This window comes from Idiotropiscis lumnitzeri, chromosome 9, assembly GCF_059441095.1.
Source record: "Idiotropiscis lumnitzeri isolate Australia: NSW breed Sydney's pygmy pipehorse chromosome 9, RoL_Ilum_1.0, whole genome shotgun sequence".
In the NCBI taxonomy this organism is placed as follows: Eukaryota; Metazoa; Chordata; class Actinopteri; order Syngnathiformes; family Syngnathidae; genus Idiotropiscis; species Idiotropiscis lumnitzeri.
Window position 1 is genome coordinate 1,774,837 of NC_142399.1, and position 16,184 is coordinate 1,791,020.

The window sequence follows — 16,184 nt, forward strand, 5'->3', positions numbered from 1 at the left end:
CTCTCGCTCGCTCTGCTGGATATAAACAGAAACGGAGTGTGTACATTTTTTAGGCTCACTTTGCAGCAGACTTTGGCTATTAACGCAGGAAGCAGAGGTTGATGTTGACATCTAAAATAACAGGCGTTAACAAAGAGAAGTGGGAAATGACAACACGGTCACGGCCGTGTCTCGGGAAGTGCCGCGGTGACGCCAAGTGATGAAATAATGGCAGCCTTTTTGTCTTCCCCCGCCATTGGATAACGGCTTTGTGTTTCCTCCGCAGTGGAAGTTCGGGAAACGTGGCGAGAGAATCCCCTTCATTGTGGCAACCCAAAATGTTGCGGTGGCAACGTGCGGTAAGGACGCAGCCAAAATCCTGCAGAACCATTTTGCTCAGTGTGCCGAGCTGCCAAAGTCAACAAATCATCCAATCAGCGCAACTTTTGGTCCGTCAGATTTGCCGACGGATTTAAAACGGCAAGAACGGACTCGATATAACAATCCAGAGTTGAAAAAAATAACTTTACTAATGACAACAACTTCAGATGTTTTACTGTAAGGATAACAAAATCTGCTGGTTGTGCGCTCCCAAAACAAGACTGAAGACAAAGTGTCTCCCATTCCCTCTGGCATGACCATGTAGGGAAATCCTGACAAAAATATTAGTGGACGCTAAATTTAACCGGGATAATTCATCTTTACTACCTTGTGATATAAACAGGCAGAATTTCAGGACAAAGCACAAGTATTGGCCATTAAGCTTTTCCACTCTCCATATGGTTACAGCACATTTGAATTATATTCTTTAGACGCCAAGCTTGACGTGCAGCCGTGTGTGACAGCAGACAGCTGGATATGATTACCTTCCCGCTACGTACTTTCACTGTATCAGCTCTCTCGGTAAATGAAAGCAAGCGGCGGGGCGGGCGGCGTCAAGCGAACGGCACGTTTCGGACCCGTCTGTATTTTGTCTGTAAAGCGGCAAACAAAGCCGGCAGTGTGACAGCAGGAGCGGCGGCGGGCTTCCACGTGCCACACAAACGCCGTCTCGGGGACTTTCTCCGCATGGGGGACTCTTTGGGAGGTTGTTACAGGAACTCCTGGTTTGCTTTTCTCTCGCCAGGGTTTCCTGTTTGTCTGTCAAGAAAAAGCTACCAGGTGCCGGTGACACGGAACATTTGAACACTCACTTGAAGGAGTGGATTATCGCATTTCAAAGCGTCGATATATTTGATTTGTAAATTGAGACCAAACGGCCACCACAAAAGCGCCAGTGTACGAATATATGCTCCACGTGACTGATCTTGTAAGCGCAGACGTTGCAATGAGCTAGCTGGTGAAGCCATAGGTCACTCTTTCAACTTTTACGTTGCACCTTATAATTTTGGGGTGTGAATGGTGCTTTTGATTCCAGGAAAAAAATAAAATTGCAAATGGCGAGAGAATGAAGATCTTTTTTCTAGCAACGTCTATTCTCAAGATCAAAAGAAGTTTTGAGAGAAGAACATAGAACTCAGAAAACACAACTCTAGTGTCACCATTTAACTATCCCCACAAGTTAACTAGTTTTTCCACTTATGTGACGATTAACAATCAAATAAAGGCCTGCACTGTCATAGACGTCTCGTGACGATAAACACTTTGACCTGCAAATAGATTATTTCTATTTACCTTTGCGGAAACTGTCTTAGAATAGTAGAATTGTGTTCAACTTTTCTCGTGCTATTGCCGTGTTAATCACAGCGCAACATTAAGTCGTCAGAATGGTGAGAATAAGCAGAGCATGGTCACGTCTGTATTGATGGAGGTTATCATACGTGTGTTCCCAAAGGCTCGCGTTGGGAAAACGATACGAGATGATGATACGAGAGTCCCAATGCGTCACATTCCGAAGATGCCGGCATGATGGGGAAGCAAAGCAGACCAGTCACCCGACAGAGAAAACTCATTCATCAGCACCGTGACGTGACTCTTGCAATTTAATCTACTTGTGGTTTGAAATTAAAATCCTTCATATAATAAGATATAAAATCTGCATTGACTTTTTGGACGGTGGGACGTGATGGAAAGGAAATGTTTTTAGAAGTTATTTAAACAATGTTAAGAAACATTACGAGTCTTGTGGTCATTTGCAAGATCAAATCTAATTTTTAGCTCTATTCTGACCAAACTAGATCCTGAATGTACTTTTAAGCTGCGATAAGTGTCTTTTTTTTTTATTATGTTTTTATTAAGCCTTTTATAAAAACTGCCAAAGTATTTCGCTGCGTTATCCTGAAAACGTCTGCTGACGAAATGATTGTCAATCAAAACAATGACAAGTGGTGAGATATCCTCCCGTGACCAGAAGTTTCCGTGAACTACTAAGTTGCTGCCAGTCAGTGGAATGAATATAGGCCAGAGCAAAGTGCACGTGTTTGGGGTGGAGCAAGCAGGACACTTGCAATCTAAATTAAACGGACAACTGTTCCAGTCCAGCTTTAGCTGCCAATTTGAGCTCCTCCTTGGAGACAGAAATGCATCGACTAGGCTACAAAACACCAGTCGACGCCCACAATTGGTATTAGTGTGACTGCAAGCCACACACACTTGAGCCTATGATGGACCTGCTGGAATAAAAAACACACATGTATGCGATGGAAACTTTGCAGTCAATGTAAACAAGTCGTAAGCATGACCAGAGACGGAACAGCAGAAATGCACAACACCTAATAAGGGATTAGTTCCAAGCGGTTTGTTTACTTGGATGAGCTATGAGTCAAACGAATCAAAGCAATGCAAGCCATGTAGACTATGCAGAGACAAAATGAATAATATCGACGCTATAGTGAGTCCGACTGTTTATCCAAACGTCATGTTAACACTGCACCTGTTGCTCCACGGAACATTCTGAAAATGAAGAGTGCAATTCATCCAACTTGCAGAAAAATACCACCCCAAAAAAAAATAGTTAAATAAAAAAATAAATAAAAATAATTATATATATATATATATATATAATTATTTGATATATGATATAAATTTATTTGTTTTTTCATTGTCAGTTCAATGTTCGCATCGGCCAAATGTTAACCAAGTGTTTATTCTGGCACAATACATTGAATGCATTCACCACACCAGAAAAGGATGTCAATTATACCAAATGACTAAAGGCAACAAATCAAACTGAAGAATTTGGCGTGCCTGACAACATGACTCAGTGGCACCTCTGAACATTTAAATCCCAATTACTCATAACTGCGCAAAATCATTTTTTCCCCTCCAACAGGGGCAAAAGCAAGTGTGTGGTTTATTTAGCCGAAAATAACCAAAAACGGACCATCTGGCCGGCCGGTATGCCGCAAGTCCATGCCAATAAAAACATGTTGAAAATGGTCAACATGAAAGACTTGCATAATTTCAGGAGGTAATACCGAATATGTGCTGAAGCATGAGGCATAGCTGCCGTTATGTTCGATGTTTTCACAAAATGTGATTTACCGAGCCGCTGGTCGAGACTTTCACTTGAACTCAGAGGGTAGAAATTGAGCATGTGTGTTCCAGTCTTTTGCATTTTGCTGCGCAAATTCCATTTGAACAGTGTATTATCATGCTTCATTTAAAGCGCCTTTCAAAATCAATCCATTCGGTCAACAAATAAGGCTGACAGATGATTCGAGCAGCTGCAAATCCATTGTTTTTTTTTCTCCATTTGATAGCTCCAACTCAACGTGCCGAAACGCTCACGCATCACGGCTCTAGAAATCAACTTAGACGTGCCGCCGACATAAAAGTCTTAACACCCCGCTGAGGCACTTCACCCGTGTTCTGCGCTTCGACTGTATACGACGACTCCCTGGCGAGGCTTGCAACCCGCCCAAAAGGATGCAACTGGGAAACCAGATGCTTCCCATTAGCATGCCTCTTCCTGGGGAATGGGAGTACTGGCTGGTCGGTTGATGTGGGAAAACACACGAGCAAGACAAATGACGCCACTGGTTCGGAAGACTCCTTGAAAGGCCAACGTTTTTTTCTTTAAAGTTTAGGACAAACACATGCTGGAAAAGAATAAAGAGTCACAGCGGGTCAGAACGTGCGCAACAATTCATCATTCACTAAACCAGTCAGCTTGTGCGAAGGCCGTCATTTTGAACACGCCAGGCAAAGTGGCATCGTTGCTGCAGGACAATATATCGGAATCATAATAAAACAACACCTCTACCTGAGCAACTTATCAAGAATAAGCACAGTTTGCGATCATCCCGTCACACAACCGCAGCTGAAAAAGCAGAAATAAAAAAGGAAAAAAAAAAAAGTATCACAGTGGAACAAAATATCACACTCAATATTGTGACCCACGTCTTAAGGATACACAAGCATTCCAAATGATTATTTTAATCATCCTGTCCAATTTAATGGCAATTTCACTCCTTGATAAGCTATTTACAAAAACAAAAGTGACGTGATCGATAACATAGATTTAGATAAGTCACGTAAAGGTTGAAAAATGAGCTCATAGAAGCATCCTCCCCCAGACAAAGTAGCAAGAATGCTGCGTAAAAGAAACGCTCATGAAATTTACAAGCGTGCCCTCATGAGCTTCCGTGAAGAAAGAAGGGAAGCATGGCCGGTGCCCTCAGGACGCGCACCCTCCCTGTGGCTGCACAACTTAATGGCAGTGGAACACAATAGAAGGACTGTGATGACAAAGGAGACTTTGTTTGTCTTTTTGGGAGACTAGAAATACACGACTCAATGACAGCATGATTTCAGCAAGCGCATGACTGTTACATTAACCCCCAGCAAATGGTGGCAGGCAGGGTGCCAACATTCGCATAACTGCCTTCGCTTCCTTGTTTGTGAATTCACTTTACTGGGAAAGTGTGCACTTGGCCTCCCAAACAAACACAAAGATTAAAAACAAACTCGGGGAAATAGTTCTAATGTCACATTGCAAGATGAGTGTTTTCGTCGTGGGAAGCAAACTGTTTATGGGAGCGAACGGCAAAGAAAAACAAGGCAACATGAAGCTCAGACAGTCCAAACTTACTTTGACGAAGGCAGTGAAGCGCTGGCACTCGTCTTTGTTGACGTCCAAGTTGAGCTGTTGGCTCGTTTGGCTGATCTGAGAGCCACTTTGAATGAAGTAGACTCGTGAAGGGAGGCTCTTTTGTCTCTTTTCCACGTCGGCCGTCAGGTTGTACAGAAGCTCTAAATCACACACACACACATGCGCGGAATGGTCAAGTTGAAGTTGAAATAAGAATTCTCAAAATTCACTCGCATCGATTAACAAATGTGACATAAGAGTCACCCCCCCCCACAAAAAAATGCATCAAAATTGAAGAGAGTCTTCCTTGGTCCAAACACACTTTTTGAGAAAGTTTTGCACACATTTGTTAAGTCGTAAGGAGGCTCAGTGACAAACAGGAGCAGTAAGAACAAAGCCTCCTTGGTGGAGGAGTGGTGATTTTATTTTGAGATCGTCATCTCCGCCGACCGGAGTTAATAAATCCTGGTTGGCTCATAAAAGGAGTTATTTTGATTGTGAGATGAATGAAGCAGAACTTTGTGTAATATTGGAGCTTAAGGTGAGATGATGATGAAAAAACATTGGAAAAAGGAAACCAATCCGCCAGCTGCTCAAGCAAAGTATATTTTTGTTGCACCCCTTTGCTTGAGTGATGGAGAAAATAGACAACTACTGTATTTTGAAGTGGGATCAAAAATGCGGTGGCAGGCCGAGCATTTCATACGTAAGCCTTCAGCAAAGTCCTACTTAGTCCGACTTGAATAAATCCTGGAGAAATAATGAACAGGAAGAAACTTGGGCACTACTGAGAAAAGTCCGACTTGAAAATGGCGACGCAAGCGTATCTGCAATCAAATCCACAATTTTCCCTCCTTCGGCCATTGTGGTTTAAAAAAAAAAAATCAAGACTATATTTGAGATTTTCGAACAGTCTCCAGTTACGACTATCTGTTGTGTTGATTCCGCATTGCGTTGCTCCCTTCACGAGACGCGTTCATCACCTTCAACGTAAGGCCAGCGAGAAGGCCTTACGGTCATCCACTCGTGATCTGATTTGCTATCGCGACTGTTAATCAACGGTAAAAGCCCCCTTGAGACACAGAACAGATGCTCGCACGAGTGTACCTGAACGCCTCGGACGAATAGTGCGTGCTACTGTTACTGTGAAATCTGCCCGGCAACACGAGCGAGCTGAATTCTGATTGGATAAAAATTCTCACCTACAAATTCAACACTAAGATATAATATGATATCAATGTGAGGAATATGATCGTGATTTCTTGATTATGTTAGGCCAGCAGTCAAGGCCACTGCAAAAAAACTGCGTTCTGCTGGTTTTCCTGAGAAAACTACACACAGGTCTCTTGTCATTCATAGTCCAGTACCGTGAATGAATCAGCCTCAGTCCGTCGTAATTGCTTCACAGGGTGTTACGCTGCGAAAACACTGGGAGGGGTGACAAACACACCCAGGTTGGACCGAACCCTTCTGTCCAGTCGAGGCAGAGCCATGAGCTCACTCTCGAGGAGGTTTTCGTTGTGGACGTCACCGAACACATGGCGCTGTTCTTTCCACGCGCTTTGCCAGACGACCAAACAGAGGGGCTTTATTCCGGCAGGTAACTACGCAGTCATTATGCAACACGTCTCCTACTCCCTGGGGGGGGGGGACCGCACCCAAACACTAGAACAGGACAGCACCTCAGCGCTCCACCAAAAAGCTCTCAGCAAAGACTAAGCACACAGACGCTCTTCCGGTGCCGGCAGAATTGCTCAACGTGATCCTTCTTTAAAAGGTTCCCTCTGTTTAAATGAGCGGCAAAAGGTCAGAAAGAAAAAAAAAAAACAGTCAACGGCCAATGACATTTTTGGCTTTCTACATTATTTTCACATTATGTTCTAAATTGAGAGCAGGCAGAGTGCAAAAATGTTGATCTGGAGCTGAAGCTTTTCAAATAGCTCACATTAGTTTTCTGGAAGTGTGCTTGCGGGAATCCGATGGAGACGGGCTGCGTGTGTGAAACCAGCGGATGTTCTTTCATGCTCACCTATTTGGCCAGGAAGTTGTTTTCCATGGAAGCGCATGCAGACGGTGACGTTGAAGCAGTTTACGTTGTGGCCTTGGTGGCATTGAGGGACAGAAATGTTGATGGACGCCGGCAAGAAGATGGAGACGTCCACTGAAATGACGGGCCGGGACCTTGCACCCACATCGGACACACGCTCATTAAATTAAAAGTGAGCGCAAGTTGAAAAAAGACTCATTTGGAACCGAAGTGAAATAATTCCTCACCTGAGTAGCACCACACTATCCGTCATGAACGCTCCAATTGTGACATCTGCAACAAAAACACGCCACAAAAACTGATCAATGACATCACTCCTTACGCCTGCAACTGATTTGCAAAAAGAGTCAGTCATTCTGGTGAGGCTTGGATATCGTCTGAGGAATGCTGGCAACAAAATGCATCGGTCACGAGAATGACGCTCAAAACTTGTGACTTTGAAAAATCAAATATTTCACGTTCTTTTTTTTTAATGTTTTGCTGGTTTTCATTTCATCTTTATGAAGTGGTTTTGGAAATCTAGCAAACCCGATTCCCATCTGAGTCGACCCTACCTGTGTATCCATTGCCGTCCATGTCCACACTGCCAGAAATTGCCTGTCCAAACATTTGCAGACCAGGATTGACACTCCGCCCAGATATTTTCTGTAACACAAGATAGCGGCCGATAAAAACGCACAGTTCAAGCGAACATGAACGCTTCGAGACTTCTAAATTTGCTTTGCGTTTGTTTTTCCACAGTGACAGATTTAAAAGCGCTCGGGGTCGAGTCAAAGAGCAGTCATTAATAAAGAATAATTATCAAAACATGTCAACATGTGGAGTGCTGTCCCAAACGTTGCTCTTCAAAAAAGATCAAATTCCGTTCTTACTGATAGTACGTACTTAACGCTTAATGCTTGTCCGCATTTTGGGGGTTTTCGGACAGCTTTGGGTCATTTATACGTCATTGCTCTTCCAGGGAAATGAACATAACAAGAGCGTTAAATAATATTTTCTTCCTTCAACATTATCTTTAATATTCCAGCAAGGCACAGGCTAAGTAGCGAATGAATTGTTGCCGCTAATGATAAGTTAACCCCCTCTCATCACATCAAAGGCGTACAGAGGATGCTTAGAGTATAAACATTTATACCCTCCTCCACTCTGCTGCCATTAAAAAAAAACTTCTCTGTGGGCCAAATAAATGCTGACTGTAGTCTGCATTTCATTTATATTATATGAGCGTCGTTTTGGCAAGTTTAACTTCTATTCACGGTCTGGCCTATTTCCAAGGAAACACATTCAACCCTTTGTGCCCGTGAGCCGATGCAGCATCCCGGCAACCCCTCAGCTCACTAATCTTTTGTGTGAACAAAGTGATGTGTCCTTCAGTACAATTCTGATGCTTACAAACACAAGCCTACATTTTTTTTAATAATACTAGAATAGGCAAAGTTCGTTTTGATGGGAAATCACAAGGCTCTTAAAATGAAAAATGTCAGTCGAATCCACAAATGAAATATGACTGCAATACAGTCCAGCACTCTCATTGCTGTGGGAAGACATTATAGGAACTATCGGGCAGTATTCCGATTGAAAGCTTTATGGTCTAAAATGGCTTGTGGGATTTTCAGCATGGAAATGCATTGTGGGTCATTATGGTCCGTTAAAAGCATTGGAGGACTAAGATTACATTCGACACACAATTCTCTTTTACCTCAAGGGTTGTTATTCGACACACATGCATGGCGACCATATGTTTTCTATTTAAAATCCAACACGCAGCCTACATTAAACATGCATTTGTGCACATTAATGACAACGTCTTACCATGGAATATTTGCTGATGATTCCTGCGGCATCGCCGTGATAGATATAAACTGCTCCTCCGTAGTCATCCTCTTTCGGAGCTCCTACGGCCACATCTGTAGGAGAATATGTGACAATCAAATGTGTGTTTGAGAAGCACGGAGGCTTTAGTGAATGTTTGCTTTCGGGTGGACGGCACAAACAGCTCGCTGCAGCCTCCTGATAGACAATTAAGTGTTGTTAGTGGCTATAAAAAGCGGCGCGGCCTTCTGAGAGAGTGGAAACAAGACAATAAAGTGCTGGCAAGAGTAGTTAAATAACATTTCCCCAGAAAGAGACACGTACAAGCTTTGATGCCGTTGGAGCACACCAAAGCATAAATCGTAAAAAAGGGGACGGTACCTTTGAGTATCTACCACGCAATAATTAAATAATTATGACTCAGCAACGTTTATATTAATAAAAGCGCTTATTTCTACAAATGTTCCCTGAAATGATATGGCAATGCAGACATTCGGTCAGTCGGTCGGTCGGTCTGGCTGTTTTTGCCATCAAAAGCGTTATACTAATATTGGCGCATAACATAATTGAGAACTGCTAGCGACCCGTTTCTCCCCACTAACAAAATCAGTGCCAGGATGCATGCCGCGAGACGGAAGAAGCTGGGAAAGGCTGAAGCATGAGAGGGTTACCAGGCCCAAGCCACCGAGCCACCACAGGTAAAAAGAGACAACACATATTAAAGGGGAAGTCCACTCCCCGAAAATTATTGACAAAAATATGTTCTATGCAAGACCACGAGTTGAAACATGGCCTGGTGATTAATATGACGTTTGGGGAATATGAATGAAGCAGTAGGGAGGCCATTTTGCCATTTTCCGTCAACTGAGAATGACATCACAGTCGGTCGGGACTCAGATAACGACCAATCATGGCTCAGCATCAGAAAATAGTTGATTACAACGGTAGTTATGTAAAGTGTGTGAAATACTTCCGTGAATGAACGATTAACGAAACACAAGATCACGTCATGCTTGCACCAGGTGGCAATTACTTGATGGCCACGATAGCACCTGAGCCGCGCTGCCCTACGTTGGCCCTCAAGTCGCCGAGTAAGTGGAGCATGACGCCATTACTTTACACTGACCTTGGTAGCCATCGTCATCGATGTCTCCAATCGAGGAAATGTACTCTCCAAAGTGGGCGTTGTAAGCGTTGTCCCCGGTCAAAACGGCCTGCTCCTCCATCACCCCCTGAGAAAAAAAGCAAGCCGTGAGGACAAGCGACTCACGCAACTCATGATGTTAAACGGAAGCTCATAATGGAATCATGCGGCGCTCGGAAACATAATAACTTGTGTGTGGTGCTAGCAAAAAAATATTGCACAAATAACACGACGATGACAAATTAATTCCCGCAGAATTAATACCGAGAAAGGTTGGCGCCAGTGTGCAACCAATTTCGGATTTCTCGGAAATGTCAAATATCTCCGCAGCTCCTAAACATGCCGACGTCATGTGATCGCCACTTACGTTGCCCTTGCTGAGGTACACAGATACGCGACCCTCATCCCGTAACTGGCTGTGCATGGGTGCCCCCACCAGCAGGTCTGACAGGCCGTCTTTGTTCAGATCAACTGCACACAATGAGGAGCCAAAGTAAGAGCCCATCTGGAACCAAGCCGAGCCACAGAGCATTGGGTCAGATCACAGACATTTGGTTTTTTTCCATTTCATCATTGACATGCAGACAGTCTGATTGATGGTACGTTCCCTAATAAAGGTGCATCGATGTCAAAGGAATAGTGAAGAGTTCAACAGATTTTCTTTTGATGTTATAATAAGACGTGTTCAAAAAGAAACCAAATCTAGAATAGGAATAATTAGCAAAATATAAAAAACAATTCAATGGAGTAATAGCTTTCATTGAAACATTCCACAAATAAGTCTGAGTTTTAACCATTGTCAAGCACATTTAGATATCGATCAGTTCAGTTGTTTAAGGAGTTTTCTTAAAGGATTCGAAATATTCAAACCACATTTGAAGGCGTACCATTTTCCCTGAGGCTTGAAAACTCTTCACCAAAGACAAGCCATCGATTTTGAAAACGTAAACCTGAGGGGGGCAAAAAAATAAATCAAAGGAAAAAAAAAAAATCAGTGTTGCGATCAGCACCGGCGAGGAAATAAATCAGAAAGATGAGGTCAGTACCTTCCCGCTGCCGTTGTGCTGAGGCGCTCCTGCCGCGATGTCAATCACATGAGGGGAGGAGAAGTGTCCCGCAGTCACAGCATAGCCTGCACAAACAGGTCGAGTCAGCCGTCTTTGCTTTTTCATTCAAATCAACAGCGTCTCACCAAGGTAGCTGTATCGGTGGGAGTCAACGTCGTCTTTGTTTGGACTGTAGAAGGTGTCAGACGTCAGGTTGTAAACCTTAATTGTCCCGGTCCAGTAGTAGGAGCCGGGGGCCCCCATCACCACCAGCTCCTGAAAGAAAAAAAAAACCCTTCATTGAGATAGCTCAAGTGGATTTCCTTTCATCTGCGCAGCTCCAGTTGAAAAACACAAATGCCGCAGGGTGAAATTTGGGTTAACCGAAGGCCACAGCCGGTCGTGCGCTATCGGCCGCTAAACCACCAAGTCGGAGGCCAAGAAGTGCAACGAGGAATGCGGAGCCCGTGAAAAATTGACAGCTGGAGCATGACTTGTTTAGTCACGGCTTTGCACGGTGACATTTTGATGCAATTGTCGCGGCGACCGGAGAATGACAATTAAGAATGACCACACATTAAGAATTTGCTTTCAATGGTTCGCTCTTTTTTTTTTTATTGAATTAGGCTCCACTCAAACGTTCAACATGAAAAAAAAAAACATACTGCTTTATTGTGTCAACTATGACACCGAGTTATGGCAGATCACGCTCACACGCACGCACCGAGTCCGAGCAATCAGTCACAGATGCCAAACATCTGGCGACCGGTGAGTTCACGGATCTCGGTGCAGACGAGGCCAAGATTTAACAGTTGGACATCTTTTTGAAGGAATTCCATACATTCTTTGGGCGGGGGGCGCGATGTCATTCAAATGGCGAAACAGCTCAACAGAGATCCTTTGTCAATTGAGGTGTTTTCACTTTTCTTGTTTAAAACCACACTCGCTATAATTTAAAAAAAAAAAGTTCAGCTAAGCGTTTCAGCATTTGGACGAATGTTTAAGGCACAATTTAAGGTCCACGTGGTACGACCGTCTTTGTCCTTAGTCGAAGGACAATTCAGTGCACCGGCAGAATGGAGAAGGCACTCGAATCAAACAAATATGTAACATTTTTTTGTCACTTTTGGCTACACAACTAAAACTTCCTATGCGTTTAAATCTTGATTAAAAAAAATGCCGCCCAATTTTAACAACCTACGAAATAAATGTCTCTCCGGATCAAAACGGCTCAAGCAGCTCGACACACATGAATCGAATTTGTGAATTTTGATATTTTTATCTATGTTCTGAACTGAATCAACCATTCCCGACCTTATTGTTGGACTTTTTTTGGAAAAATGCTTCAATTAGTCAATTAGCATTGTTGTGGCAGCGTGGTGGTGATTACGGTACATTTTACCGTAGTTAACTTTTCTACACTCGTTTGACAAATGAGTGTTAAAAATCATACAGCGCGTAACATTTTTTGTCCTAGCATTTCAATATGAAGTGGTTAACTTATTTTTACACTTGCATGACTGTTAAGAATTACAAAGTCACACAGTGAAGCAGCTTCAACCGGTAACACGCAGGTCAGTGATTGCCTCGGCCTAAATCGACTAAGACTGTAACATCAGGAAAGCATTCTTTTGAAAATATATCGTTGGTCACGTTTCATCGTGTACCTTCGACACTTTTTCTGCACTCCACAGAACTTTTCACAGAAAGACGTTATTGGACCTTATCTTGTTCTGCTCACTTGGGCTTCACTCAAGCTGTTCAAGGATGGCGTGAGGTACAAAACGCTATTGTGCGACAGCGGATGATGTCATCGGTCAGTCGTGCAACCCCAGCTTTATTCGGAAAAGGGAAACGTGTGTTTTCTTAAACGCTTTATCTCGGGAAGGCACCCCAGGGGTGAAGAGAGGCCACTGCGGCCAACGGAAACATAAGATTGCATTTATTAGGCGACATTTATTCCTTACGAGCTTAAAAGTTCCATTTTCCACATCATTTCACATCTTAAAAAGATGTCAAGGAGTAAAAATAGACTCTTGCGGGGTTCAAATAAAAGACGAGGAGTCACGATGAAAACATTTAACGTACATCATTTGTCCACCGTATGCGTAAAGGCGATTAAGAAGATGAACAAGCACTGTTACTGACCTCTCGAAAAACTCCCGCAATCCCAGCTTGGCAGGAGCCGTGCTCTTCCCCGTACTTCTGCTTATGATCTGGACACAAAAAACAAACCACAAATTATTTCACTGTGTGCTTGATCCAACATTTACTGGCGTTTTCTTTTTTTTCTCTCTCTCGCGGCATTCCATATGGAGCTAGTCAAGGAGCTGGTCACATCCAAGTGGAATCTGGGGGAGCGGAGCGTAGGCAGAAAGGAGCCGTGCAACATCCAACGAGACCACTCACTTAGAGGGGGATGCTCTCGGGTTACAAAAAAAAGCTCAACTTGGATCAGCGTAAAATGCACAGTAAGTTGAATACAACACAAATCACAAGTCCGCTGCTGCAGACTGGAAGTTGTGGAGGGAAAAGTGAGACGCGGTTGAACGTCACTGGCAGCGCAGATTCGGAATCGAGAGGAATAACACTTCACTCGACCTGCTTTTCAGAGGCTCAAAAGCAAACGTGCGGCAAGTGGCCAAAAGCGAGGGCGATACGTAATATCAATTCCAGTAATGACAAGATCATTACACTTCCTCTCTTGAGTGTAATCAGTGGGTGAGTGCTTTTACTTTATTTTAGTTTTACAACGCTGTTGTTAAATTGCCTTGACGACAGTTCAAACAATGAAGTGACAAAGTCGTAAATGATGTCGGTTGTACCTTCATAACACGGGATGAGGGGCTGCGTCCTGCCCTGCAGATTTGACGGGATGATGGTGCAATATCCATGCGGGAGGATATGTTCCGAATCGTAGTAGACGTTTTTCCAGCGGTGGGCACAGGCCTGCAGGAAGTAAAACTCTCTTTTAAACAGTGTCCACAAAGCAGATTGACCTCGACCGCATCGTATTTGCTCAAGACGCGCTCGCGCTGGGCTGGAGTCAGCGGGTCTCAGAGGATGCGGAACCTTCTGCAGCGGAGGCGGCAGTTCCACTCGGCAGGGTGCAGAACTCAATGCAACCCTGTACGCCGTTAAACGTGCACTGGATCCAATTTAAGGAATACAAAAGCCTAAAGCAACAATAACTCGACCTTAAAATACACTCGGCTTGTAAAAAGGAGGACAGTGTCTCGTTGACTGCTGTGATGACCCTGGATCACTTACTAAAGCGGTCTACAATACCGGAGGAGCAGCACACGTAGACGGACAACCATCCGCGCTCACACTCACACCGAGAGGCAATTTCGAGTGTTCAATCGACCTGCCGTGCATGGTTTTGGAATGTGGGAGGAAACCGGAGTACCCGGAGAAAAGCCACGCAGGCATGGAGAGAACATGCAAACTCGAACCCACGACCTCTGCACTGTGAGGCCATCGTGCTAACCAGTCGGCCAATGTGCCGCCGCCGACTGCATTTACAACTTAAATTGCAATATTTGCTCCAAGAAACGCTCTTCATTTTGTTGTTTTTTTTGTCCAGAAAACTAGACAAAAACAATTTGATCTAATTTGGCGACTGTTGCGGCAACTACCGTGCATCCATTTTCTATGCTGTACAGGTGAGCTGGGGCCTAACGCAGGTGATTTTGGGCGAGAGGTGGACTACACCTTGGACTGGTCGCCATCACGTTGGACAGACAGGCAAACAAGAATTTACACTCAACTTTACTTGTAACGTCATAAATCGGAGTGGCGATACATTAAACGGAACGAATACTTTGAATGGCGCCACAACTTATTGTCATGTTCGTGTTTCGGTGAGCTTCTTGGAAGAAACATCTGCCGAGCAGCCGGTTCCCCCCTGATGTGTTGCAACATGAGCTCATTCAGATGACGAGAACCCCAAAAAATGTTCAAACGGGCTTTCGAGCGGTTCAGCAACACGCGTGCTATGAAAAGTCAGCACCTTTCTTTTTAAGCATATACCGAGACAGCGTCAACACGTTGGAGCCAAAGGCTGTCGAACTTCTTACTCACATTCCTGAAACAGGAGCCAAGTTGATGCAAAGTCACGCCAGAAGATTCCGCCAGTGTGTATAAAACACATTCATACACGTTGAACAGGCCCAAGAAGGACCCGGAAATCATTAGAGAGAGAAAGATTTCTGTCAGAGGAGGAAGTCAGCCGCGAGGGTCTTGGAGCCACTGAGTATTTACAGTAAATCTGAATGACTCACGATGATTTTGAAACTCGCTTTCGCCCTGACCTGCTTGACTGGCGGAAGATACACTTGCTGCCTATTAGAAGAAAGGCTTAATAAAAGGACCGCCACAGAAGGGTTGAAGCCGACACAAACCTGCTTACCTATCACGTGACAGTCCTCATTCCAATAATTTGAATATGAAAGCATTTTTTTTCAAGAGCGGCTCAAACATTCGCAGCACACGGCAAGTCATTTCACAGATGAGCTCAAGCCGGCGGATCCGCAAAAGGGAAAGCTGCGCCGCTGTGGGAGTGCTCACAAATGACTTCAATCACGGCCAATCCAAGTGTCTCCTTTTAATTACCTTTAAAAGTGGCACGTCAGTTGCACACTAGAATCTCAACAAGGCGGAAGCACATCTGTGAAGTGGACTTTCGGAGCCTGACGCCCACCTCTGGATTGTTCATATGTATAACGTTGCGGCCCCGTGGGATGATTTTAAAAAAATCCAGTGATTCGACGGGTTTGATGGCCACTGTTCACATATTTATGAAGGAATGAATGAATTTATGAATTAATTTAGATCACATTTATGTCACAAAATCTATTGGAATTGGCAAACATGATATGGAACTCAAATGCACTTTCTACAAAAAGAGAGCTCATACAAACATCCCCAAAAGTGAGGTTTTTAGGCCTTGATCAAAGACTCAGAAAGGAAGGAGCCGATGATCCTTGTCATAAAGAAAATCTGAGGAAAGCCACAATTTCTGTTCAAACAAGTAGTAAGAAGATGAAGTAAGCCGGCAATATTTATACCAAGGTATAAATCTCCCAGATTATTATTCAGATCTCCCACATGAGTGGAAGCTGA

General features: G+C 43.9%; 1 protein-coding gene across 1 annotated transcript in view; it reads right to left on the reverse strand.

Moving 5' to 3' along the window:
- The window catches only part of itga9 (integrin, alpha 9), a 39,820-nt gene that overhangs the window by 21,191 nt on the left and 2,445 nt on the right, over nucleotides 1-16,184 (reverse strand). Inside the window, exons 4-15 of the mRNA XM_088305170.1 lie at nucleotides 13,886-14,009; nucleotides 13,209-13,276; nucleotides 11,207-11,336; nucleotides 11,061-11,146; nucleotides 10,902-10,964; nucleotides 10,382-10,519; nucleotides 9,997-10,102; nucleotides 8,871-8,965; nucleotides 7,613-7,703; nucleotides 7,286-7,331; nucleotides 7,041-7,192; nucleotides 5,012-5,172 (exon numbers count right to left, since the gene is read on the reverse strand). Coding sequence (XP_088161296.1) covers nucleotides 5,012-5,172; nucleotides 7,041-7,192; nucleotides 7,286-7,331; nucleotides 7,613-7,703; nucleotides 8,871-8,965; nucleotides 9,997-10,102; nucleotides 10,382-10,519; nucleotides 10,902-10,964; nucleotides 11,061-11,146; nucleotides 11,207-11,336; nucleotides 13,209-13,276; nucleotides 13,886-14,009 — 1,260 coding nt within the window. The remainder of the gene's footprint in view (nucleotides 1-5,011; nucleotides 5,173-7,040; nucleotides 7,193-7,285; nucleotides 7,332-7,612; nucleotides 7,704-8,870; nucleotides 8,966-9,996; nucleotides 10,103-10,381; nucleotides 10,520-10,901; nucleotides 10,965-11,060; nucleotides 11,147-11,206; nucleotides 11,337-13,208; nucleotides 13,277-13,885; nucleotides 14,010-16,184) is intronic.